Source organism: Silurus aristotelis (assembly GCF_946808225.1).
Source record: "Silurus aristotelis genome assembly, chromosome: 5".
Lineage (NCBI taxonomy): Eukaryota > Metazoa > Chordata > Actinopteri > Siluriformes > Siluridae > Silurus > Silurus aristotelis.
In genome coordinates this window covers 8,942,954-8,968,105 of record NC_139578.1, presented here as the reverse complement: position 1 = coordinate 8,968,105, position 25,152 = coordinate 8,942,954, and the positions used below count along the sequence as shown (strand labels likewise).

Genomic DNA, 25,152 nt, shown 5'->3' with positions numbered 1-25,152 from the left:
ATAGGGTGACGTATAAGAGTGGAGGAAGGTGCACACAGGTGGATTATCTTCTGTGTAGGAGATGCAACCTGAAGGAGATTGGAGACTGTAAGGTGTTGGCGGGGGACAGTGAAGCTAGACAGCATCGGATGGTGGTCTGTAGGATGGTTTTGGAGGCGAAGAAGAAGAGGAGGAAAGTAAGGTTTGAAAGAAGAATAAGATGGTGGAAACTGAAGGAGGAAGAGTGTAGTGTGAGGTTCAGGGAAGAGGTCAGACAGGGGCTCGGTGGTGGTGAAGAGGTGCCGGATGATTGGGCAACTACTGCAGGAGTGATGAGGGAGGCAGCTAGAAAAGTACTTGGTGTGACATCTGGAAATAGAAAGCAAGACAAGGAGACGTGGTGGTGGAATGAGGAAGTGCAGGAGAGCATTAGGGGGAAGAGGTTGGCAAAACAGAAGTGGGATCGACAGAGTGATGAGAAAAGTAGGCAGGAGTACAAGGAGATGCGGCAGCAGGTTAAAAGGGATGTGGCGAAAGCCAAGGAAAAGGCATATGAGGAACTGTATAAGAGGTTGGACACTAAGGAAGGAGAAAAGGATTTATACCGATTGGCCAAGCAGAGGGACCGAGCTGGGAAGGATGTACTGCAAGTTAGAGCAATAAAGGATGGAGAGGGAAATGTGTTGACTAGTGAGGAGAGTGTGTTGAGAAGATGGAGGGAGTATTTTGAGCAGCTGATGAATGAGGAAAATCAGAGAGAGAGAAGGTTGGAGGATGTGGAGTTAGTGAAGCAGGATGTAGATAGGATTAGTAAGGAGGAAGTGAGAGCAGCGATTAAGAGGATGAAGAATGGAAAGTCGGTTGGACCAGATGACATACCGGTAGAAGCGTGGAGATGTTTAGGAGAGATGGCAGTGGTGTTTTTAACCAGATTGTTTAACAGGATTCTGGAAGGGGAGAGGATGCCTGAGGAATGGAGAAGGAGTTTGCTGGTTCCGATCTTTAAACATAAGGGAGATGTGCAGACCTGCAGTAACTACAGGGGAATTAAGTTGATCAGTCACACCATGAAGTTATGGGAAAGAGTAGTGGAAGCCAGGTTGAGAGAAGAGGTGACCATCTGTGAGCAACAGTATGGTTTCATGCCGAGGAAGAGCACCACAGATGCCTTATTTGCTTTAAGGATGTTGATGGAGAAGTATAGAGAAGGACAGAAGGAGCTGCATTGTGTATTTGTGGATTTAGAGAAAGCGTACGACAGGGTGCCGAGAGAGGAGTTGTGGTATTGTATGAGGAAGTCAGGTGTGTCAGAGAAGTATGTGAGGGTGGTGCAGGACATGTATGAGGACAGTGTGACGGCAGTAAAGTGTGCAGTAGGTACGACAGACTGGTTCAGGGTGAAGGTTGGACTGCATCAAGGATCGGCCCTGAGCCCTTTCCTGTTTGCAGTGGTGATGGACAGGTTGACGGACGAGGTCAGACAGGAGTCTCCCTGGACTATGATGTTTGCAGATGATATTGTGATTTGTGGTGAGAGTAGAGAGCAGGTTGAGAAGAGCCTGGAGAGGTGGAGATATGCGCTGGAGAGAAGGGGAATGAAAGTCAGTAGGAGTAAGACAGAGTACATGTGTGTGAATGAGAGGGAGGGCAGTGGAGTGATGCGGTTGCAGGGAGAAGAGGTGGAGAAGGTGGAGGAGTTCAGGTACCTGGGGTCAACAGTGCAAAGTAATGGAGAGTGTGTTAGGGAAGTAAAGAAAAGAGTGCAGGCAGGGTGGAGTGGGTGGAGAAGAGTGACAGGAGTGATTTGTGATAGAAGAGTATCTGCAAGAATGAAAGGGAACGTTTATAGGACTGTGGTGAGACCTGCGATGTTGTATGGATTAGAGACAGTGGCATTGAGTAAAAGACAGGAGGTGGAGCTGGAGGTAGCAGAGCTGAAGATGTTGAGGTTTTCGTTGGGAGTGACGAGGATGGACAAGATTAGAAATGAGTTTATTAGAGGGACAGCACATGTAGGATGTTTTGGTGACAAGGTGAGGGAGGCGAGATTGAGATGGTTTGGACATGTGCAGAGAAGGGACATGAATTATATTGGTAGAAAAATGCTGAAGATGGAGCCACCAGGTAGGAGGAAAAGAGGAAGGCCAAGGAGGAGGTTCATGGATGTGGTGAGGGAAGACATGCAGGTAGTTGGTGTAAAAGAGGCAGATATAGAGTACAGGGTGGTATGGAGACGGATGATCCGCTGTGGCGACCCCTAATGGGAGCAGCCGAAAGAAGAAGAAGAAGAAGATATGGTAAAGTTGTTCTATAGAAAGAATGGTGAGAAAAAAACAATAAATGCACGCAAAAAAAAGTCTAAAAATGTAGCACAAAGCACTACATTTGGTGGAAAACCAAAAATGCTCATCACACTATGAAATACAAAAACCATGCCACTGTGAAGCATGGTGGTGGTGGTATCACATTTGGTTCTTCAGCAGACACAAAATGCGCAATTATGTACATTGCATAATGCGTGCGATTATTGAATATAGCATTATTTTTTTTCTCTTATGAAGGATGTATCCATGAACAGTAATTTGAGGTGCCATGTTGAACAGTGTGTAAACACAAATGTCGCTCTGTGTTTAAAAGATATTTCAAACCAGGAAAAAGCTATTTCATTAAATAGGACCCACAGCCAGGGGGCGACAAAAGCCTAATTCAACAATTTACTGGTATTTTATTAAAATACTCTTCGTTTGAATAAAGCGACAAAAAATTCCTATATTAGCGCTTGTACAATTTTTGCTGACAAATTCTATCTCTCTCTCACACACCCACCCACACACCCACCCACACACACACTCCCACCCACACACACACTCCCCGGAAGAGATTCCCGAGGCGGCCATATTGTTTGGATGTACTGGCTCGGTCCCAAATTCCATCATAAAGAATATAAAGTGCGCTAGCGTGCGTGCTAGAAGCCATTATTTCACAGGCGAAGTAGCACACTCCTGCAAGGGGACAGGGAGCGGTTTGGCTCTCAGCCATCGGTGCAAGTTGATTCAAGCGGGCAAGTGGGAGAAAAAAAGGAAAAGGGAAAAAGAAAAAAGAGGCGTCCGGGTTGTGGGAAGAGCTCCCAGTTCATCAGTCTGCCTTTTTGTCATCCTCGCGTAGCCATGCGATCTCTACCGGTTCCGGTTTAAAGGTTTTTTCCCCCCTCTCTATCTCTGTTTGGTCTCCATTTCTCCTCTTGTGTTGGTGACGCGACCGGATTTATATAACGGATCCCATAAGCAGGAACAATAACAGCCAGTTTGGGGTTGATTATTATGTGAAGCATGGGAGAGACACGGCGCCTGGCTGGGATTTTAATTGTCTAGCAAAGCAAGTTGCACTTTTTCCCTGTTTTTTCCCCTCCCCTCCATATCCTGAGTGTCCCGAGTGTGTGGAAGTCGTTGGAGACGTATGAAAATAAAGGAAGACACGTTTGCGTGAAGGTAAGAAGACTGGAAATTGGATTGGGCTATTAATGTTTTTGGGTTTTCCCTGTTTTTATGTGTTTATTTTTTTTACGAGTTAATACTCTTTTTTTAATTTTTTTTTATTTTTATAGATTTGATAAATTAGTAATATTTTGTGATTACATGTTCCACGGTGTGTCGAAAGTGCTTGGAGAGAGGGGGAAGAAATTAGTTGAGGCACACGGCGGTCAGCTATCTGGAATGAAACGTGGCTTTCTCATATTTTCATTCTTTCTTTCTTTCTCAGTTTTTATTTTCTATTTTTTGTTTTTTCATTTCCGTGGCCTAGTAAACCACAAGGCCTGGGACAACACTCCACTTTTATTTTAGAGCCTTTCTCAGGTTTAAAAACCTCATGTCATTTTCAGGCCTGGCCCATTTCCCAAGAGGGTTTCCTCAAGATTCACCCCTCAGGTCCAGATTTGTATCAGTAATGTTGCTCAATGCCAGAGATTTCATACATTCCCCCCACACACACACAAAACATTAAATGCTTTGTCCGCCTGTTAAACAGGAAGACTCCAGGAGTACAACCTTACAGCAGGATACTTTGTTTCTGTTGTTAGACAAGCAGTACACTGGAAGACTGTCCTCCCAATTCTCTGCAACTCTAACAGATTCAGTTTAACTCCATTTTTATTCACTGGATTAGAAAGAAAAAAAACACTCAACAGTACACATCAACGATGAAAAAACTCTAATGAATGGCCATTCGGTGGCACCCAGATGAGACTGCGTTTACATTTGAGTCTGATTCATCTCAAGGTTGCTTCTTCGTACCGGCTTACCATCCCATTAGGGATAATCTTATAAGGACCAAACTTCTAGGCCCTGAACGTTTACATTCTAACTTCATCAGAAGAGCATTGTTGCCAAGCGTTTGCACCTATGAGGAATTAGATTTGGTGACAAGTTTCAGTGCACAGAGAGAGACATACAAACAACATTTGTATGTACAAGTGGGCAGTATAGGGGGAATCATTGAAAATGGACTTGCTTGGTTGGAATGAAAACCTGCACCCACGCCTGCCCCTTTGTGAAAAAGTGGATTGGACACCACTGGACTAAGATGCAGGGTTGGTTTTAGAATCGTTGTTAACAAGCACTGCACAGGTAAAATTGAATTCACTTTGAATCTGATAAGATACAAGCAAGTGCTTAATTTATTAAGGACTGGAGGCTTAGTGGTGGTTGAATCATCTCACTATCATCTCATTATCATCTCAAACAAAAAGCTTTTCCAAGAATGGATGAGCATTGTATCTATAATTTGGAGTATGAAAGCCTGTACAAGCCTGTACTATACAATAAATCAGATTAATGGTGATTAGAGTTGGGCTTTAATCAGCAAGAATGATAAGAGCTTCAAATTGTACACAGAGTTTCGTTTAACATGACTGGTACCACCTTTACTCAGGATAAGAGGTAGGTATACTTCATGGCTCTCCTCTGTTCTGGCACTGAGACACTTAAACTAGCACTTTGTTCCAGGTTTGTTTTGTGCTTTAAAAAAAAAAAAATCCTCTCAAGAGTTGTAGGCTGAAGTTTGTAATCTAGTGTACCAGAGATTGAGATGTTGTTGTCAAGTGTGCTTTACTATAATGCTTTACTATATTGATGTTTACTATAGAAATGTTATGGTTCCCTTCTTCTTCTTCTTCTTTTTTATTTATTTATTTATTTATTTTTATTTATTTATTTATTTATATATAAAAACTTTTTCTCATCTTCCGTCTCGTGTTCCTCCTTCTCCCCCATCTCTCTAGCTTTTGACAGGCACAGCAGGTGGCTTTTGTGGTCTGAATGAACTCGGAAGGAAGTCCCCCTACCACTTTCTTTGGCTCTGATTGGCAGTAGGGGCAGGATGCCACGGCGATTCTGCAGCGCTGCGAGAACGGCAGCTTAATTCACGGGGTTACGTGCGAAAGCCTTGCGTTCGCGTCCTGTCTTTCCATTTACAAACGCAGGCGTTTTCGAAGCCGCTCCTCCGTCGGCGCTGGCCATCCGATCGAAATGCAAACGATATTTATAGCCGGATGAGTGCCGTGAAACGAAGGATTCCGTTTGTTATACAGGGTCTCGGTTTTCAGAAGCGCAGAACAGCTGTAATACCAGAGTGACAGTAAATCTGCAGTCTCGAAGGGTCTTTAAACTCGCACGCAAAGCTGGTTCGGGATTAAAAACTGAGTGACTGTCTACAGAGCACATGTGGCTGGCAGCAGTATTAAAGAGATTAAGACTATGGCTTAGATTACATAATAGCATGATGTATATTGGAGGCCTGTGTTGTGGTGTCCAGCTTCAAAGTAAAAATCTAACCACGTTGGCTTTGGTTTTTTTTTTTTTTTTTAACAGCGAAAAGTGAAATGAAAGCAGCATACGCTATTTTGGGTCTAAATATTATGTGATTTTCACCCAGATAATGGTTTACAGCCTCATGGACTCCTCTATGTTTAGCTACAGGTGTAGGTAGTTGTTTCGTTTTAAGTTTTTAATCCCGACCCCTGGATGGATAGAAGTTTTCTTGTCTCCAAACTTGAACAGTGACCATAGTATAGGATAAGGGCACGCCACTATTTTTAGCCGTAATATTCTTGGGGGTGCTGTAAAAACGATTATAGGTGTAGCTGAAAAAAAACTTATTCATCTACCCTTTTTTAAAAAAATTTTTTTGGTTTTATTTTTATACTTAATTCTCTACCTCTTTTTATGCTTAAATGCCAGGCAGTTGTAAAACGCATTTCACTGCATGTCGTATTCATGACCAATACGATTTGATTTGAGCTTCCGATAGCAGTACGTCTTGTTTATGTGCGGATCGTTTTTTTTCTGGCGGGAATATGTTAAAATGGCATTCAAATCCTGAGTACCGCAATGTATCGCAAAATCTCATATGGCGAATTCTTGCCGACGCACAGCCCTAGACCTGGTCCTGTCTAGATAAGCTATAAAGATGAATGTAACTTGTGCAATGAGGAAGTGTTGGAACCAGTAGCTTTTTTAGTTTTTGGGTTCACAGCTATGCGTCAAGCACTAGGCTACATCGCATCACGAAAAAACTCTCGCGTAAACCCCAGATTTTGTTTAATACGCTTGGCTCTTTATTGAAATTCTTTTTTTAATCTTGAACATGCAGCCAAAGCTTCTTTTAAGACACTGCATCTCACAGGATTACATCTAAAGCATGCCCTGCAGTTGAGAAAAACGTGAGGCCAAGTGTGAAAGCATCCTAAATCATTATCTGATTCCTGGGTTCTTGTCTGTACTTGTTCACACACTCATGCTGAGTGTACTGAGTAAGGCATTGCCTGTGGCTTCTGAACCTTAATCTTTTTGCTTTGTGTTCTATTACCAGCACGGGGAAAGTGCTTTCTTGTGGTATCCACTGTGTGTGCGTGCGTGTGTGTGTGTATGCGTGTGTGTGTGTATTTGCATACACGGTTTAAGCTTTCTCTCGGCCATGTGTTGGACTCGAGAACCCTCTCTGTTCACTCCTGCAGCGTTAAGCAGCTTTACTTTTTTTTTTTTTTTTTTTTTGACGTTTTTCCAGGTTACGTTGTAAGTGCGCACATGAAGTGAGGAGTGGAACACGGTTTTTGACACTCCCTGAATGGGAGTGCCATTATTTACTGACATCACTGATAAGGCAGGCCCGGCTTGAATGCTTTCACACGGTTTATTTGCACATTCTGTTGTAGGTCTGAGTTTTTTCCCCTTGTGACAGTTACAGGACAGGATAAACAATTCGAAGGAACAAACTCCTAGGCAATAAACGTACACATTCCTTTATACGACCTTATCTCTGTAGAGCTGCTCTGAGATGATGTCTATTGTAAAAAGCGATTATTCCATCGATTAATTGAGTAATCTGATGAAGTAGCGTGCTGATCTGTACTAAATATACAGGAGAAAACGAGGGTCCCCTAATATGAATAAGTAATTTGTGTCCTTTTTTAGAGCAATTCCCTTTTTTGTTTGCTAAAATTGCTGAATCTTTTCCACAGCCCTCGCGTTTTTTTCTCCGTTCTTCCTTTTTTTTCCCCCCATTCTGCAGCACCTTGTGTTTACCTGTCCAGAGTTTAGCAGGTGGTGCGTCAGTAATAATAGTCTGTGGGGAAACACAGTACTCGGTGCGTCGTCAAAACAGAATTCGCTTTGATTCATTCAATCGTTTCAGCCCTAGAATTAAGGTACATGTCGTGTCATTTGCTGCATGAGTCTGGACCTTTTTGTACGATTCAGCTGTATGAGGTTTACACAATAACATTGTTTTATATGTCACTTTAGATGCTAATGATTTGTATAGTTTTGTCTTTAATTTGAGCTTGGGACCAAATGTTTTGGTTAAAGCTAGATAACTGGCTCATGCTGTGTGCTGTCAAGGAATCATGTCATACAGCCTCTTCTTTGCTGGCTGGTCCTTTACATGGCTTTCACCTGATGTATTCGAGTTAAAAATAGAAAAATTACACGCCTCTCATTCGCCAAAAGCGAATTTATTCGAAAAGAGTTTATTTTGCTAAACGTCTTCTGAGCTGAGTAACGCTAAAATATTCTCTGATCTACAAAGGATCGGTTGCTCACTGGTTTTAGTCTATGGCCACCTGATCATCTCGTTACTCATGTATTTTATTTTTAACAAGAAATAATTGAATCCTTCAAACCCTCCTATGCTTTTAAGCATGTCTTAAATGAATGTTCATGCTAGCAAAGTAAAAAAGTCACTTATTCTCTATATATAGTTCAGAATTTGTCTCTTGGGGACATGCAGTCAGTTTATTTCCCTCCATTGTCAAGATCACAGCTCCGTGTCACGTGTTCGCAGAGCATCACCAGTTACCTTGAACAGTAAACTTGTACACGGGTTTACTCAAAGGTAAGACCATGAAATCAGTCCCTTCCAAAGGTTTTGTAGCAGCAAGGAATGAAGGTACCAGTCATGACCAGTGAAAATCAGAAAACCCAAATTAGAATTCACAGATGCATAAAGCGATGCACCACACAAAGTCTGGAACCTTCCAAAGTGATGGAAGGTTGGAAAGTGTGGAGAAAGAAAGGATCTGCTCACGATCCGAAACATACAAGCCTAATGATCAAGCCAGATGGGGGTAGATTTATGGCTTGGGTTTGAATTACTTCTTTTGGAATGGGTTCATTAAACCTTATTGATTATGCAGCTCATGATCTCGGCAGCAGAATTCATCCTTTTTTTATTTTTTTTATTTTATCTTTCTGTACATTTGGACAGGAGCCACCTGAAAACTGCACTTTTTAGGCTTTTGCTTCAGATATTGCTTCCTGTAGCTTCTAATCAACTGTATGTATCAGTAGTATACATGTTGAAGAGCTGGTTTAGTGGATGAAGTATCCAGATTTTTTTATTTTATTTGTTCGCTAGTATTTTCTTGTTGGCAACGTTGCCACCGCAGATGTACATTTTGTTTAACGCGTCGCGTTAAACAGTTGTTCGTCTGATTAACTCTATTATAACAATACTGCTATAATATGGTCTGACTGTTGTGTAGCATCATTTTCAATAATCAGTTTGCCACACCTCAAGTGCACTCACGGGTAGTTATGTAGGTTGAGGTAAATTGTGAAAACCGTACTTTCGGTTGCTAATTACATTATTGTAACTTGGAGTATAAAAACGTAGACTATTGGAATTCGAAGTCCATTTTCATTTTTAAACTTCATTACTTCCTTTTTGTTCCTTTTCACCAGGGGTTTATTATCTGTGATATGCGTCAGAGTGATCTGAAGCTACCCACTATGACTCAGTATATAGAGCTCGGTAATGAGTAACTGATCTCCTCTTACACTGACTACAGGAAGCACGTAAAGTTTTCCTCCGTTACCTCATTCGGTTTTATTTAATGTTGCTTCACATTTGTTGGGCTTCACTTATGTTTTTATTAAGGTTTTTCGATTAAACTAGCATCTTGATATTATAGTAATGACCCCCCGAGGAATGGATGAAATGTTTTGTGCATTATTTCTCTAGGTCTCAGGCTAGTTGTTGGTGATATTATGCCGGGTGCAGATTATTTACTACGCTACTAAAGTGCCTAAACAGTAGTGAAGTATTAGATTATAGGGTAGAGAGGAAATTACTGACATTAACAACCTGCTTCATGGAATTGAGGCTTTATCAGGAAATGCATGGGAATGCTGTAAAGAATATAATTTTCATTATTCTTTTGTTATTTAGTCACATATCTGCTTCGAGTCAACCGGACATTACTGTAATAGTAACTCCCAGTGCGCAGTCATACGCCAGCTCGGATACACGTCATACCCAGATCGGATATGTCCTTATGTATCAGACCTAAGGGTTTACTGCAAGTTGACTGTAAGACTCCAACCCCTGTGGACAACTTGTACTATTTATGCCTCCGTTCTCAGTGTCTTATAGATTGATTTGTTTGTTGTTAAAATGAGGGCTTAATAGAATCAAAAACAAAAAAAGCAACAAATCTTCCACTTCGGAGATCAGAGTTCACAGGACCGAGCGTTCCCAAACAATTCCGCAAGAGCGTGGTAGTAAGCGTGTTGATGAGATTATACATTGCTCTCTTTTACACCATTATCGTATCGTCCATGTACCGGTACAGTTCCTTTTCATGATCAGACATTTGTCGTCCTGTTCATTTGATAATAGTTGTTGATGCATCTGAATCTTTGTTCTGTTTTGAAGTATAACGGAAAATAGTGACTTTTTTATTTGTTTATTTATTTATTCTTTTTTTTTTTTATATATATAACAAAGGTAAACCAAATTTTTAAATCCCTTAAAATATTGCAATCTGGTTTTAACATACAGTGGGTCCCCCGGAACTTGTGGGTGTTACCTTCTTAGACAAATTTCATAAAAAATTCTTTCCAAATTGGCGAATTTTGGAAACAGCCACTATGGTACCTTAGTGAATTCATCTAGACGTTTTCACTTAAATATGCTAATGTGCAAAAAAATTTTTTTTATTAAATTTGTTAGTGAAAACAGAGTTTAAAATGTTATTCCCATCATTCCTGAACATTCGGTCTCGCTGCGCATTCCCATGAATTTTAAGATAATCAGCAATCTTGCTGTTAGTTAGGTTCCAAACGAGAACCCCTCAGATTTTCCGAGCTGCAAATTATCGGGGGTTGACTGTATATCGCAGCCTCTTAGTGCTAGACTTGTTATAAATTTGCTGCTCTTGTAATACTCATTAGATGTTAACAGCACCAGATAGATCATATTCTGGTTTGAGCCATTTCTGAAACAAAATAATAGAACAGTAAAACTGTAAAACTGTAACCTTATTCAAATGGGATTAGTTTATCCGGAGGAAGCCTGTAATACGTTTTTTTTTTTCTGCTTCTCTTCAGCTATAAGAGCATACCGACAGCAATAAATTGACCTTGGGGAGATTGAGTTTCTGGTTGGTTAGGTTTTCTACAAATCTGAACGCTTGCTGCACACCGATATAGGATCGGTCTCCTTTTACGTTATTGTATCCAAGCCAGAGTGCGAGATTCTTAGTTCACATTGGGGCATCCCAAGGTATGAAACAATATAGATATACAATCAATCATGGAACATACACGAAGCATCCAGTCTTTTCAGGAGGGTCATTTTTAGACACATGCAATCCAGACAGCACGGGTTTGGTAAAAATTCAGGCGAATGTGGCCTGTTGGAACAGAAATGGTCACAGTGGCGCGCCTGTGAAATAGGAAATAACCCCAGGACCACATGTAACTCTAATCCTGTCCAGATAGGGCTTAAGTTTATACTATTCAAGTATTCTTTTTAGTATAAAGGTTTTTATATATATATATATATATATATATATATATATATATATATATATATATATATATATATCCTTCCATATTCCAAAACAGTGCACCTGGGCCTATTTTACTTGCATTGGCAAATAAAACTGACACCTCATCAATTCATTCAGATCACACACTTGCACTTTTTAAAGACTCGACAAACTCCATTAAATATAAAGCGTTTTTTTTCATTGTGGCTCTTTCTTGTCATATTCCGTATTTTCGGGACCATACGCCGCTACTTTTTCCCCACGCTTTGAACCCCGCGGCTTAAAAAACGAACGGGCTACTTTATGGATTTTTGCGGGTTTTTTCCCGGTTTCACAAACTTCAAGCCAAAAAACTGAGCCCCATAACATTAGACCAATCAAATTGCCGAACGGGTTCAGGTGAACCAATGAAACTCTTCATATTAAATCAGATGCGCTCACACTGAATCGGGCCGCACCACATCATAAATATGGATGATGCTCCTCTGACGCTTGACCTGCCTCTCACTCGGACTGTCAACAGGAAATGCGAATCATTCGTCACGCTGAAAACAACCGGGCATGAAAAAACACACTTCTCCTGTGTAAACGTACGACGATGCCAAAAGAAAAACTCCTGAGAGAAATTGTTGTGAAAGGAAGGAGGCAAGAAGACAGTGAACAATGACTTTCTTGGTAGGCTGCTGTTTAGATACAAGCCGTGTTACAGACACTGTCTTTCGTTAAAGCCTGTGTAAAGTTCATTAGTTTCAATGTAGACACCTGCGGCTTATAGACAGGTACGGCTTATTTATGTTCAAAATAAAAATCTTTGTAAAATTCAGTGGGTGTGGCTTATATCTGGGTGCTCTTAATAGTCCAGAAATTACAGTAGTTAAGTTCCTGCAACAGAGTTGTAATTATGGCAGGCCTGACATCGACTTTTCTGTTTACAATAGGCTATCGATTATTTTAGCAATCGAATATTCTACCAATTATTCCATCGTGTAATTGGATAAGAACTACTTTTTCAAGAGTAAAGACGGGTCTCTTAAAACAACTAAGAACAAGAACAAGTAATTCGCTTTCTTTTTAGAGAAAGTCTGGTCGTACGGACCCCCGTTGCCGCCATGAAAAAAAAAAAAGTTTGCCTAATTCTGACTTTTTTCTCGCAATTCCCACTTTATTTCTCATAAACATCCAACATGTCGGGTACATCGACCAGTAACCATGTTGTGGGACTGAAGTTTGAAGCCGTTGGTGTTTGAACGAGGCTCCTCTGCTTGTTCCGTCTCCTCCAGAGCTGATTGTTAGACAGAGTTCTCTCCAGGGATCGTAGGTTTAGTATGATACCTTGCGATTCTATCGATTGTAGCCGATTTCATTTCCGATGTGTAAAGCTTTCTGGCACTACAGAGGGGGTGACGCTGCCCGATTGGCTAAAATAAAGTGAGAATTGTGAGAAAAAAGAAGTCGGAATTGCGAATAATAAATACATTTTTTGTATTCTAATCTGTATTTCTTCGCTTGGCCTGCTTTTCTTCCATTGACTGCTCTCTGGTCTTCATGTGGGTTTTTTTAAACAACCAGTGCAGCCTTTACAGATGAAGCCAAGGGCAAACCAAAAATAGTCATTCAGAGCTATTCATCTTAACAGGAGTCACCCAGGCAGCAAGAAACACCTGACAGACACATGTTCCAATATTTCTGAAATCCATTTTTTTTTTTTATATTGCTTGAAAAAGGAGTGGGTTTAAACCGTTTCATTCCCAAACCCAATAGTTTGTTACATTCAAAGCGGAATTCATGGAGCTGTAAATAATTGAATCCTATTCAAGAAAGAAACGCCTACATGTATGATACAATTATTATAGAAATGAATGAAAAAAACGGTTTGATATTTAATCCTTGTGGCAACTACCCAAAGCCCAACCACTGAATATATCTATAGGGATTATTTTCTGCTCAGTTTAATTTGTCCTGTGTTGTTGGAGGGCATATGGATAGAAGCAGGGTTTTTAGCATTCTATGTGTATTGTGCCTCCTTTCCAGCTTGATAGACCAGATTTTAGCCTCAGGGCCGTGTTAAAAAGGAGTGTACCAGTCATGATGCGTCACGTGGTGTTACTCCTTGTGCCTTATAAGTACAGAGCCGTTCTGTTGAATAAAAAATGGGCTAGGAAGCCTTGTGTAAACAGCAGAGCCTGGCCACATGGTAGGCTTGTTACAGTTAGTGGTTTGTCACTGTGTGTGATCAGACACTTTATTTTACTAACTGATTATTTTCAGACGCAAGGAAAAGATACGGATTTTCACATGGTTTATAAGTTTGTTTAAATTCCAGCACCACTGAAATGCCAATGCTAGGCCCTTGAGCAAGGCCCTTAACCATTAACCGCTTGTAAATGAGAGAATTGTAAGTCGCTCTGTAGAAGGGCGTCTCCTAAATCCCATAAAATGTAAAGAATGCACATGGAATTTAAATTAAAATGGTATTGTGATCAAAATAAATATTTACAGGCGTGAAGTACAATTTGGCCAAAAGCTTCAGTTTTAATGTAGTGCAAACGCACACTTTCTGTCGTCTCCTGAATTCAAACGGCAACAAAAACGAGTTTACCCGAGATCAAACACTTAACATTAAAAATCTAGAGAAATCGAGCTGAAAAAGATTTGTGTCACAGATAAGTAACATCAGCCTGAAAAGGTCAGGAACAAAATGCTTCAAGATGGAGCAAGAACTTTACTATTAAGCTTTAAACTATCGGTGTATCTTTTATTGCAGATCAGGCATAACATTGACATTATAACATTATCAGCGGTGAAGTGAATAACACTGATTTATCTCTTTAACATGGCATCTGTTAGTGGGTGGGAGATATTAGGCAGCAAGTGAACATTTTGTCTTCAAAGTTGACGTGTTCGAAGCAAACACGAAGAAAACTGGGCAAGGTTAAGGATTTGAGCGAGTTTGACGAGGGCCGAATTGTGATGATGCCTGATCAGTGCACAGTAATAGCTCACAACTGAATCTGATCCAAAGCTTTCTAAAAAAAAGATTAGTTGAAACCCATCACGCTGTTCCTCAGAATTTCTCAGTCATAAAATGTCTCCTCTGTGATTAAATGCTTGCATCTGGATGTCTTTTTTTTTTTTTTTGCATGCGTTTTATATCTTTATTTGCTTTTATATTTGCAAGTGTCTGTGCACTTGATTTAAACCAAAGCATCAGTCATTGAGTGTGGGTATTTTTTTAAAATAAGAACCGTGTTCATATTCATGCTTACAAAGTTGTTCCAGTGGCTCTATTCAGAATCAGGAAACATATGTTCTATATTTAATCAGGAATCACCATGTTTTGTTTACAAAGATGTAGTACAGTCTAGAGTCACCACTGCTTTCACTGTTGAAGGAAAACTCTGATTGTATCGGTGGACAGCGTGTTCTGTAAGGGATTAGCCTGTCAGACTAGGAGGATTAAACGTGTAGAGTAGTAGGTGGTCAGGAGATTTGGGGCAAGGAGCCCTACAGACGTACAGGATGTTTCATTCTGTCAGGCCACTTGACTTCAATCACCACGTGGCTCTTCAAGTTTGTAGTACACTTCATGTTCGAGGTTTTCCTTTGAATCTTTATGGAAGCTGGTGTGTTTTGGGACTTGTTTAGTGTATGGGTTCATGGTGGAGGTTGTAATATTATATTGTTAATTATATTATTATTAAAGGAATGCAAGACTAATTGTCAAATCCAATGTACAACAAATATGGCATATGGGGGGGGGATTTGTTCACTGCGTCAATGCACTCTTTCTCTTTTCTGTGTTCTCCCCCCCACCCCCGCTCATATCTATCTCATTCATGCATCTAAGCAGTGATCTGTCATGTCTCTGTCGTTGATCCACACTTCGTTTTACTGACGCCAGTTTTATCATCTCTTATCCTGACCATCACACCCATATGTTGTTACTTTTCCAAGTTGGTGTCACGACGTTCAATGATTCAAACAGTGGTACATGATGCATTTATTTCCTATAAGAAAGTGTTGGCTGACCTCACCAACTGGTGGATGAAGAGGCAAATTCCCATTGCGATGCTTCCGAAATCTAGTGGCAATCCTTCTCTGAAGAATGGAGGTTATAGTGTCAGTATAAAGAGGGGCATACCAGTAAAGCGGGATAAAGTCTGTAATGGGCTCTTCAACAGAATGCGTGCTATTGATGTATCCAGCTGTTTTTTGGCTTTATAGTGTGCACCTGATAGTGGTTGGATAAATAAAATAGACACGTCTCTCTCTTATCTCACAGCACAGTCAGTCAGTGTTAGTTGGAGGTTTGCATGACTTGCAACAATGTGATGTTAGAGTGGCCTTTTTTTTTTTTTAGCAATTAAGTGTTTTTATTTATTTATTTTTTTAAACACCCAGGCAGTCTGATTCTAATCTCTAAGCAGCAGCATGGGTGTTATCTGGATTGCATAACTCCTTTAATTTATATTCTAGTGTTTCAGAGGTCCTGTTCATGGTCACAAATGGTGGGATTGTCACCAAGTACAGTGATTCCATTGATTTTATTAATTTCTTTTCTTTTGAATTGGGCAGTCAGATGTCTCCAAAAGCCGTGATCGTGTCAGTCACATGTGTATTGCTGTTTTTAGGCTTCAAACACGCACTCGTTTTTATTAAAGCCGCTTCTAGCAGTACAATGTTCAGCCTCGGAGATATTTCCACTAGGTATATGCTTTGTCATCCATTATATATTTCCGTATTCATGTTACATCAGCTGCCAAAAACAAGTGGCTTTTTAGACATAGGGAAATCACACTTGCACACCAACATGTCTGCTTTCAGCACCAAAATATCACCAGCTTCTTTTAATCATCAATTCACACTGCTGTGATGTGGGTGTAATTAATTCTAGTGATTTCACTATTCATCATTTATACCATTGCTTCAAACAGGAGTTCACCAGAAGTTGTTAGTTTTTTCAATCAGGGCAGCATGTTATTTAGATTGGTGAATCTTGCTCCACCATATCTAACCGTGCAGGCGGTCAAAGTCATCGCGATCATTGAATCGTTACTTTCCCCCCATTTTCTTTCACCGCAGTTATTTTTATTCGGTTTATTCTTCGCCTTGGTTTTTGTTCAGATACTAGGAAAGCCTGGAACCTAGGCTAAAGCAGGGTTTGTGCTTGCTTTGTCTAGTTAACTAAAAAAGGTTTTGCATGATTCTTTCATAACACATTCCCAATTACGAGTAAAACTTGAACAACTCCTTTTTTTTTTTTTTTTTTTTTTTTTCTTTTTTTTTCTTTTTTTTCAACTCCCCTTAGGGGTCGCCACAACGAATCATCGTTCTCCATACTACTCTGTTCTCTACATTTGCCTCTTTCAAACCAACCACCTGCATGTCCTCCTTCACCACACCCATAAACCTACTTTTTTGGTCTTCCTTATCTTCCTCCTTCCTGGTGGCTCCCTTTTCAACATTCTTCAACTGATATACCCCATGTCCCTCCTCTGCATTTGTCCAACCCATCCTTTTCCTTTGCTTTTCCTCTTTACTTGCTGCCGCATCTCCTTGTACTCCTGCCTACATTTCTCATCTCTCTGCCAAACCCAATCCTGTTTCTCCTGCACTTCCTCATTCCACATTTACGTCTTTGTCTTCCTTTCTCTTTCCAGAAGTCACACCAACTACCTTCCTGGATGTCTTCCTCATCACTTCTACAGTAGTTTCCCAATCATCCAGCACCTCTTCACCACCACCGAGCCCCTGTCTGACCTCTTCCCTGAATCTCTCACTACAGTCTTCCTCCTTTAGTTTCCACCATCTTATTCTTCTTTCAGTCCTCGCTCTCCTCCTCTTCTTCTTCACCTCCAAAACCATCCTACAGACCACCATTCGATGCTGTATAGCTACACTGTCTCCCGCCAACACCTTTGTCTCCAATCTCCTTCAAGTTGCATCTCCTACATAGAACATAGTCCACCTGTGTGCACCTTCTTCCACTCTTATATGCCATAATTAAAAGTTGAACACTTAATCTAAAAGATCCTAAGTGAATTAGTTAACAGCTGATTGTGTTTTTCAGCCATTAAAACTGTTCTTTGTATTTATAAACCAAGTAGAATAGGGTGAAGAGAACCATTGCAGAATTATTTAAACTTACCGCTACACTAATCGGAAAATATTTTTGGAATAACCTCAAAAAAACGTTCTGCGTCTACGCTATTGTTTTTACTCGTTTCCCAGGTTTCCACGGAAGGCCAAAACAGAGAGAAAAATGTGTTTTCTTAAATAAAAAAAAAAAACATTTTGGACATGGCCTTAGAGCAGGGGTCACCAACATGGTGCCCCCTGAAAGGACCACATGAGTCGCCCGCGGGCCTTCTCTAAAAATAGCTCACCATAGCGCCACTTACCAGTGAGCTGCATCATTTTATTTGTTGCTATTGTTTTTTTTTTTTATTACACTTGCATTGGTGTGAATTTAAAAATGACAATAAAAAAAAAAAAAAAAAAAATATATATATATATATATATATATATATATATATGTATATATATATATGTATATATGTATATATATATATATATATATATATATATATATATATATATATATATATATATATATATATATATATATATATGTATAAAAAAAATGTTTCATAATAGATTAGCTAGCTGGTCTCCAATTTTACTTTTGTATGTTACGTAATTGATAATCTGTACAAACATGATGCAACTTGGTGCATGATTTGTTAAAAATTGTAAGTGGCTAGTGAAAAGTTCGAAAATGTAAATACTTGCAGCGATTTATAGAAATAAAGTTTTGTATATTGATGTTTCCTACTTTGTTAAATCATTGTTGATAATTATTGTGAAAAATCATCAATATGATGTATCTTTACATAGATGAATATCATTAATTATTAATAACAGCATATAATTAAAGGTAAATTGAGCAAATTTGTCATTTCAGAACTGTGTATCAAACTGGTAGCCCTTCACATTAATCGGTACCCAAGAAGTAGCTCTTTTTCAAAAAGGTTAGTGACCCCTGGTTTAGAGGAATAATCTATGAGTGAATTATATCTGATTACTGGTGTGTCTCCCAATAAATTGTGATCTTATCACTAGAATCATTACATACCATGATGTCAGCATGAACAGGGGTCAGAGTTTAATTGATGGACCGGCTGTTAAACTGTGACTTTATGTTCCTCTGACGGCAACCAGTAAGAGAACCGGGGGGGTTAAAAACAAGCTCATAAGTGTTTTTAGGTATTGGGTGTTAAATGAGACTCTGAAAGAGCAGGGGACATGAGTCAGATTTGACCTGGTACTTTAACCTCTCACTATCTCCCTACAGGCTTTATAATGGGCTGTGTCAAGAGTAAAGAAGACAAAGGACCATCGCTGAAGTACCGACCAGATGCTCCTAACCCTACGCCTGTTCCCTCCCACATGGGCCACTACGGGCCAGACCCCACCCAGATGGGCCAATCACCTGCCCTCAAGGGTCCCAACAGCAGCTACAACAGCCATGCCTCTACCATCACTCCATTTGGTGGCTCCTCATCCACCATCACACCTTTCGGAGGAGCTGCTTCTTCTTTCTCCACAGTGGCCGTGAGCAACCCCTTCCCTGGTGGTGTCACAGGTGGGTGTCGATCGGGATCTTCCGCAATAAATATCCGATCGCATGAAAAGATGTTATCAATTCAACATCTTTATTTGCTGACTTTTAGAATGAGGATTAGAATAAAGGATGGGTCTTCGAAGGATTTTGGTCATGTCATGTCGTGTGTCCCGTGAACTCGCAGTGTAGAACAGCTGCCAGTTTAAAGACCGAGTAGTGGCCGGGTTGCGTGTCATTGTGTCTGTGCTTTATATGGCACTACACTGGGACTTAGTTAAAATTCTAGGAAGCGAGTAGGACCGCTGATTTGTGAAAGAGAATGAGAATCGCACATTTATTGTGGCACAATAAAGGACAGGAATGTCGAATAATAGGCAGGAAAACACGCCTAGTGAGTGAATAATCCTGATTCCTTCAAGTTGTTAATGCCGTTGGTAGTGTCAAGTGTACACACAGGAGACAAGCACATTTCTATCCACTTTACACGTTCTTTATGCTTGTTTATTTCCTATCGATTTTCCAAAAAGTAGGACTTTTTACTGTTACTATTACTGTTGCAGCAGCATTTTAAAAGTATATTTTACAGAGACCAAGATTTTTCCGCAAAGCTCTCGGCTGACGCAAATCCTGTACTAATATGTCGCGCTCGATTACAGTCGTATGCGTGGAATAGAAGAGCGATGCTAATGTGTTTTTGTTCTCCGTAAGTATCTCTTTATTTCCTCAGGCGCGACTCTGAATAGCCCTATTGATTCCGCTCGTCTCTTTTCAGCACTTTTCAGTGAAATATTTGTTGCCATGTCATGTCGGTGCTCAAAACGAAAGCGCTGATGACTAAATCTTTGTCTGACATCTACAAACTTCTCATAGATCGCATTCATCACCATTTTTGTGGGCTAGAACAAGGCAGGACGAGGCAGATTCTCAGATTAGTTGTGCCATTTACAGTTTTTAAGGCTGAAATTCTCCACAGGGTGCAGAGGGGGGTCTTTTGATATAGTTGTAGATTTTTCTATTGACCAAATGTTTCTCAGCTTTTTCAACAGCGGGGAATGGTCATGGTGTTTTTGTGGAGCTGTTATTTATGCTAAAACAGGGCTCCAGACTACGACCAAAAATCATCGTTTGACTTTTCACGTGCGTGTTCTGTGAGAAACGGCATATCAAAATTTTAATGACGTAATAAACCGAGACGTGTGCGACGCCTACGCTTGCGTTAAAGCTGCAAAAAACCAGTTCAAGCAAAACTCGAATATCCGCATTAGAAAAAAACATGCCGAAACGAAAAATATCAGACTTTTTCTAACAGTCTTCATCTCTGTCCAACGCTTCCACTGATGACACGCTTGTTAGTAACAAAACAAAAAAAAAAGGCTGCAGTTGTGCCAGCGTTGGAGAGAGGGAGAACGTCAGAGACACAAAGGACCGTCTTTCTATGTCAGTTAGTGAAAACATAAATAAAAGTGCTGAAAGACATTTTAAAAAAACTTCTTGGATTCAAACGTTTGCATGGTTGAGGTTTAATCACGAGACGCAGGAAACGTTTTGCGACTTCTGCCCTGTAAAATGGTAAAAGCTTAATGGGCTGATATTGCCAATGACTGCATACATCATGTAATGTAGGTTAATATCATGAGTACAAAGCAATGCTGCTATGCCTGTGTTGGTGTTTCACATGTAAGTATTTGTATCTAATCCTAAAGTGGATGTTTTTTCTTTTTCATTTTATGTGCATTTTGCGATTGGAGCTCAATATTAACCCATACCACTATAACCCAGAAAACTGACGTCCAGAAAAATTACGTTAGTTCCTGCCTCTGACATGTTCTAATGAACTTAGTTTTATTTCCCAAGAAAGAAAGAAACTAGCAGCCCGATTCAACCTTAACTCAAGCTTAATTGACATTCTTAAGATAAGATATATCTTTTATTTGTCCCACAGTGGGGAAATTTCTGTACACACCACACACACACACCACACACACACACACCACACACGTCTGTGAGGGCATGAGCACCAGTTCGCAAGTCTAGCGTGAAGCCCGGCGGGCTACGTTTTAGTGTCGGTCATCGCCACTAAAAAGGAGACGGACAAGAACTAAAATTGGGCTTTAAAACACCAAAAATACAGAAAAAATATAAACTCACACCAAGACAACTGAACTCCGCAGGCGAGAGTAAGCGCCCCAACATATCATATGAAAATGACGTTGTTTTTTTTTTTTTTTTTTTTTTTTTTTTTGTGATATCGCTATAGTCATCGTAAGGTCGAAGAAAAATTGTAAGTGGAACCTTCGTAACTCTGGGAATACCTTTAGCTGAATTCATGTGTAATCCTTCACTCAACTGTATGTTAAAGATTCAAACCTTGCCATTTTAATTCTGAGATTTTTCCTGCATTATGTAATATTCACTTGTATGCCTTTTGAAGACGTTTTTTAAATTTTTTTTTATTTTAGGTGGTGTGACATTTTTTGTGGCCTTATATGACTATGAAGCCAGGACATCTGATGACCTCTCATTTAAAAAAGGCGATCGATTTCAGATCATCAACAACACGTGAGTGCATTGCTCTCCTATCTGTCACTTGGGCTTTATTGATTGATTTTTGTTTTTGGTCTAAAAGATGATCCTGTAGCCCAAACTGAATTTAACAGGATTTTGGATTTATTATTTTTAATCTGTCATTGTCTGGTATAAAGGAATATCTGGGTTAGTACTTGTCTTTAATGGGCCGTCTGTTCAGCTATCTGTCGAGTCCACTCTGCTGATCATGGTGTTTTATTTAAATGCCTTGAATACCCAGTTTACAGCATTTGATTTTTTTTTTATTTTTATTATTATATCATTAATGCTGATATCCTGCCCAGGCAGACCTTGTTAACATTGCAGGGCTGTCTGGGTATGTATATTAACGCTGTTTATGTGCTGGCTTACTTTCACAGAGAGGGAGACTGGTGGGAAGCTCGTTCCATCAACACAGGCAAGAAGGGCTACATTCCCAGCAATTATGTGGCCCCCGCTGACTCCATCCAGGCTGAAGAGTAAGATACTCCTCTCCTTCTGCTCTCGTGTCCTCAGCTGCCTCTTCTACCCTCACTGTAATTAAGAGTGTGATCGGCCTTACACTGCAGTTTATTTAAACCAGGCTTTTGCAAGACCCTTGAGTACATATGACTAGATGACAAAAGGGCTTCCTCTCTCACATTAAGCTTTTCCACTGGATGCATTAATTCACTGTCACTGTGCTGTCCTCCCACTAAATGGCAAAAAGTGTAGGAGAGAAATCATGGACGCTTTAGCTTTTTCCAAGCACAGTAAAGCATAACACTGGCGAGCTCCGAGTAATAAGCGAATCCAGAGGCAACTTCAGTTTTCTTATTTCTAAAAGTGGTTATTTGTGCAACTCATTTTGAGCCCATAGCGGTCATGTTAAATAATCACACCATCAAGCCCATCTCTTTGGAGGGGGAATAACCAAAACAAAAAGATTTCATGGCAATTGTGATTTTTTATTTGTATTTATCCATGCTATGTTCATACTTCTGTACGACCACAAGGCATCCTAACAGTAGTTTAGGATGCCTTGTGGAAGTATAGAACCTGATAAATCACGACCACTGCTTGTAATTTCATAAATTTTTTACAAATTTTTTGGCCGTTTTACCAGGTGTAACTTTGATCTCGTTTACATTTGCGGCATCTGGAAGCATGGCTTACGAAAGTGCTTTGAAGTCTCAATTAATAAATACTTTCTGATGCTGGTTCATAAGGACACAATGATTAAGTATACTATCCCTCAATCAATCTGGGAAGGGTTATAAGGTCATTTTCCAAGGATTTAAAGTACAGCATTCTACAGTGAGAAAAGGTTCCCTGGTGGTCTAGTGGTTAGGATGCGGCGCTCTCATCGCTGCGGCTTGGGTTCGATCCCTGGTCAGGGAACCAACCCCAGCCATTAGGGTTGCACAATCCTTAGTGCCGGGCCCAAGCTCGGATAAATGGGGAGGGTTGCGTTAGGAAGGGCATCCAGCGTAAAAACATGTGCCAAATCAAACATGCGGCTGATCCGCTGTGGCGACCCCTAATGAAAGAAGCTGAAAGAAAGTTTATTCTACAGTGAGAAACATTCGCAAGTTCAATATCCGCATCTTAAATGTTACGGTACAATTAGAATAAAACTGAACGTATATGGTTGGTTTGGAAGAGAGGAAGCCTAGAGACCGTACCTTCTATCTAAAAAGAACATTGCACATGCACTGTTCTATAAGCTCCCCAAATTTCTACACTGCAGTCAGTCTGTAATAGTAGGTTCTTTTCTTTGTTTTTTTATTTTTTTTTTAACAGATGGTACTTTGGGAAAATGGGACGCAAAGATGCTGAGCGACTCTTACTGGTTCCTGGAAACCAGCGAGGAACGTTCTTGGTCAGGGAGAGCGAGACAACGAAAGGTGAGTCTCCGCCTGTGCTGATGTTTGACTTCCATACACGACCGTGTATATGTATACAGCGGAGTGGTGTTAGCATAGGGCGTGGTGCAAAGTTGTTTTGCGTGGAACAAATGCATGTGAATTCTCTCTTCCTGCCAGGAGCCTACTCTCTTTCCATACGTGACTGGGATGACATGAAGGGCGACAATGTGAAGCACTACAAAATCCGCAAGCTTGATAACGGCGGCTACTACATCACTACAAGGGCCCAGTTTGAGACACTGCAGAAACTGGTCAAACATTACACAGGCATGGAAAATCAGCAGTATATGAAACATGAAACTAAAGCTAGTATATTTATGCTTTGTGTATATTATATGTAACAGATTATCCTTACTCTGTTGTGTACGAGGGTGGGGGGGGGGTGTAAAACTAGGGATGCGCCGGTTGACCGGCCATAAATCGGAACCGGTTGCATTATAAATCTGCAACCGGCTGTTTTATTTATTTAAAATTTTTCTGGAAGTGCAGCAGAAAGTTTGTGTGGAAGTATTTCCTAATCTGTGCGCAGGACGTGAAGAATGCAAACTGCAATGTCTGTGAAGGACAAGTTAGACGACAGCGAAGATGTTCGGCACAACAAACTTGATCAGACATGTCAAAGTTCATCCCACGCAGCGCGATCTCACTGTTGGCGGTGCACGATGGGATATCGGAAGAAAATTCGGAAATGATTCGGAATTCGGGCAGCCATGCACAAGTGTAGACAATGAGCGTTTGTTCATCTGAGCTTCTCACGTGTTGCATGAGAAACAAAACGGACATTCTTTCTTGTTTGTTGCTCGATTTAAAAAATAAATAAATAAAACTTTTTCGGAATCGGACAAAAAAACGGTATCGGAATCGGCCATGAAAAATAATGATCGGTGCATCACTAGTTAAAACCTCCCTCTCATTTAAAATAGTGAATAGTGAAACTTTGCACAAGGCACATAGTACAAATTCCACTTATTTTAGCCATCTGCGTACACTTTCTACTTTATCCTAACTCTCCCTTCGATTTTTGTGTTTAGAGCATTCAGACGGACTCTGTTACAGGCTCACTGCAGTCTGTCCGACCGTGAAGCCCCAAACTCAGGGCCTGGCTAAAGATGCTTGGGAGATCCCGCGTGAATCACTTCGCCTGGAACTCAAACTGGGCCAAGGTTGCTTCGGAGAGGTCTGGATGGGTAAGAGTTAACGACTGGGTTCTTTGCAGTCTTTCCTAGTGATCAGGATTTAAACAGTTGTGCTTTTGAGCGCATAATGAGTCGTGCTGCTTTTACAATCCCCATTCATGTTCTAGAACAAAAAGTTTTGCCCATCCTATTGCTGTAGGACGTCAACGAAGGGCCACGGAGGGCTGATCTCATGAATATTCATAGTGCTCATTGTTCTTTTCATTCCTTCATGCATTTGGAACTGCTGGCAGTTCTCATTTAATATTGAAATAACCTTCTATTGTACTTTTTTTGCACCCAGCATAAAATAACTACATGTTTGAATGGCTTTGTAATGCGAGATGTTGGAAGGATTTACATTGTGGCATAACGGGGATTAGATTATAAAAGTGCTATGGTCCATTTTACCACTAATATATTTGAGAATGTCAGACTTCTGTACTTTAGGGGTTCCCAAACATTTTTCTAAGACAATCAGTAAGACCTTATTTAGAATTTCTTTTTTTTTTTTTTTTTTTTTTTTGTTGTTTAGCTCTTTTGAAATCCCCCCCCCCCATCTCACCGTTGTTCTGT

At 40.3% G+C, this 25,152-nt stretch overlaps 1 protein-coding gene across 2 annotated transcripts in view; it reads left to right on the top strand.

Annotated features, from left to right (window-relative positions):
- The first annotated feature begins 2,906 nt into the window (after positions 1-2,906).
- Positions 2,907-25,152, top strand: part of yes1 (YES proto-oncogene 1, Src family tyrosine kinase) — a 31,618-nt gene continuing 9,372 nt past the window's right edge. For both annotated transcript variants that reach the window (XR_014533689.1, XM_083541775.1), the window contains exons 1-7: positions 2,907-3,467; positions 18,660-18,950; positions 21,389-21,488; positions 21,875-21,973; positions 23,277-23,380; positions 23,519-23,668; positions 24,433-24,588. Coding sequence is in view for 1 of the 2 variants with exons in the window: in XM_083541775.1 (XP_083397901.1) it covers positions 18,668-18,950; positions 21,389-21,488; positions 21,875-21,973; positions 23,277-23,380; positions 23,519-23,668; positions 24,433-24,588 (892 nt within the window). In the remaining variant the exon portion in view is untranslated. The remainder of the gene's footprint in view (positions 3,468-18,659; positions 18,951-21,388; positions 21,489-21,874; positions 21,974-23,276; positions 23,381-23,518; positions 23,669-24,432; positions 24,589-25,152) is intronic.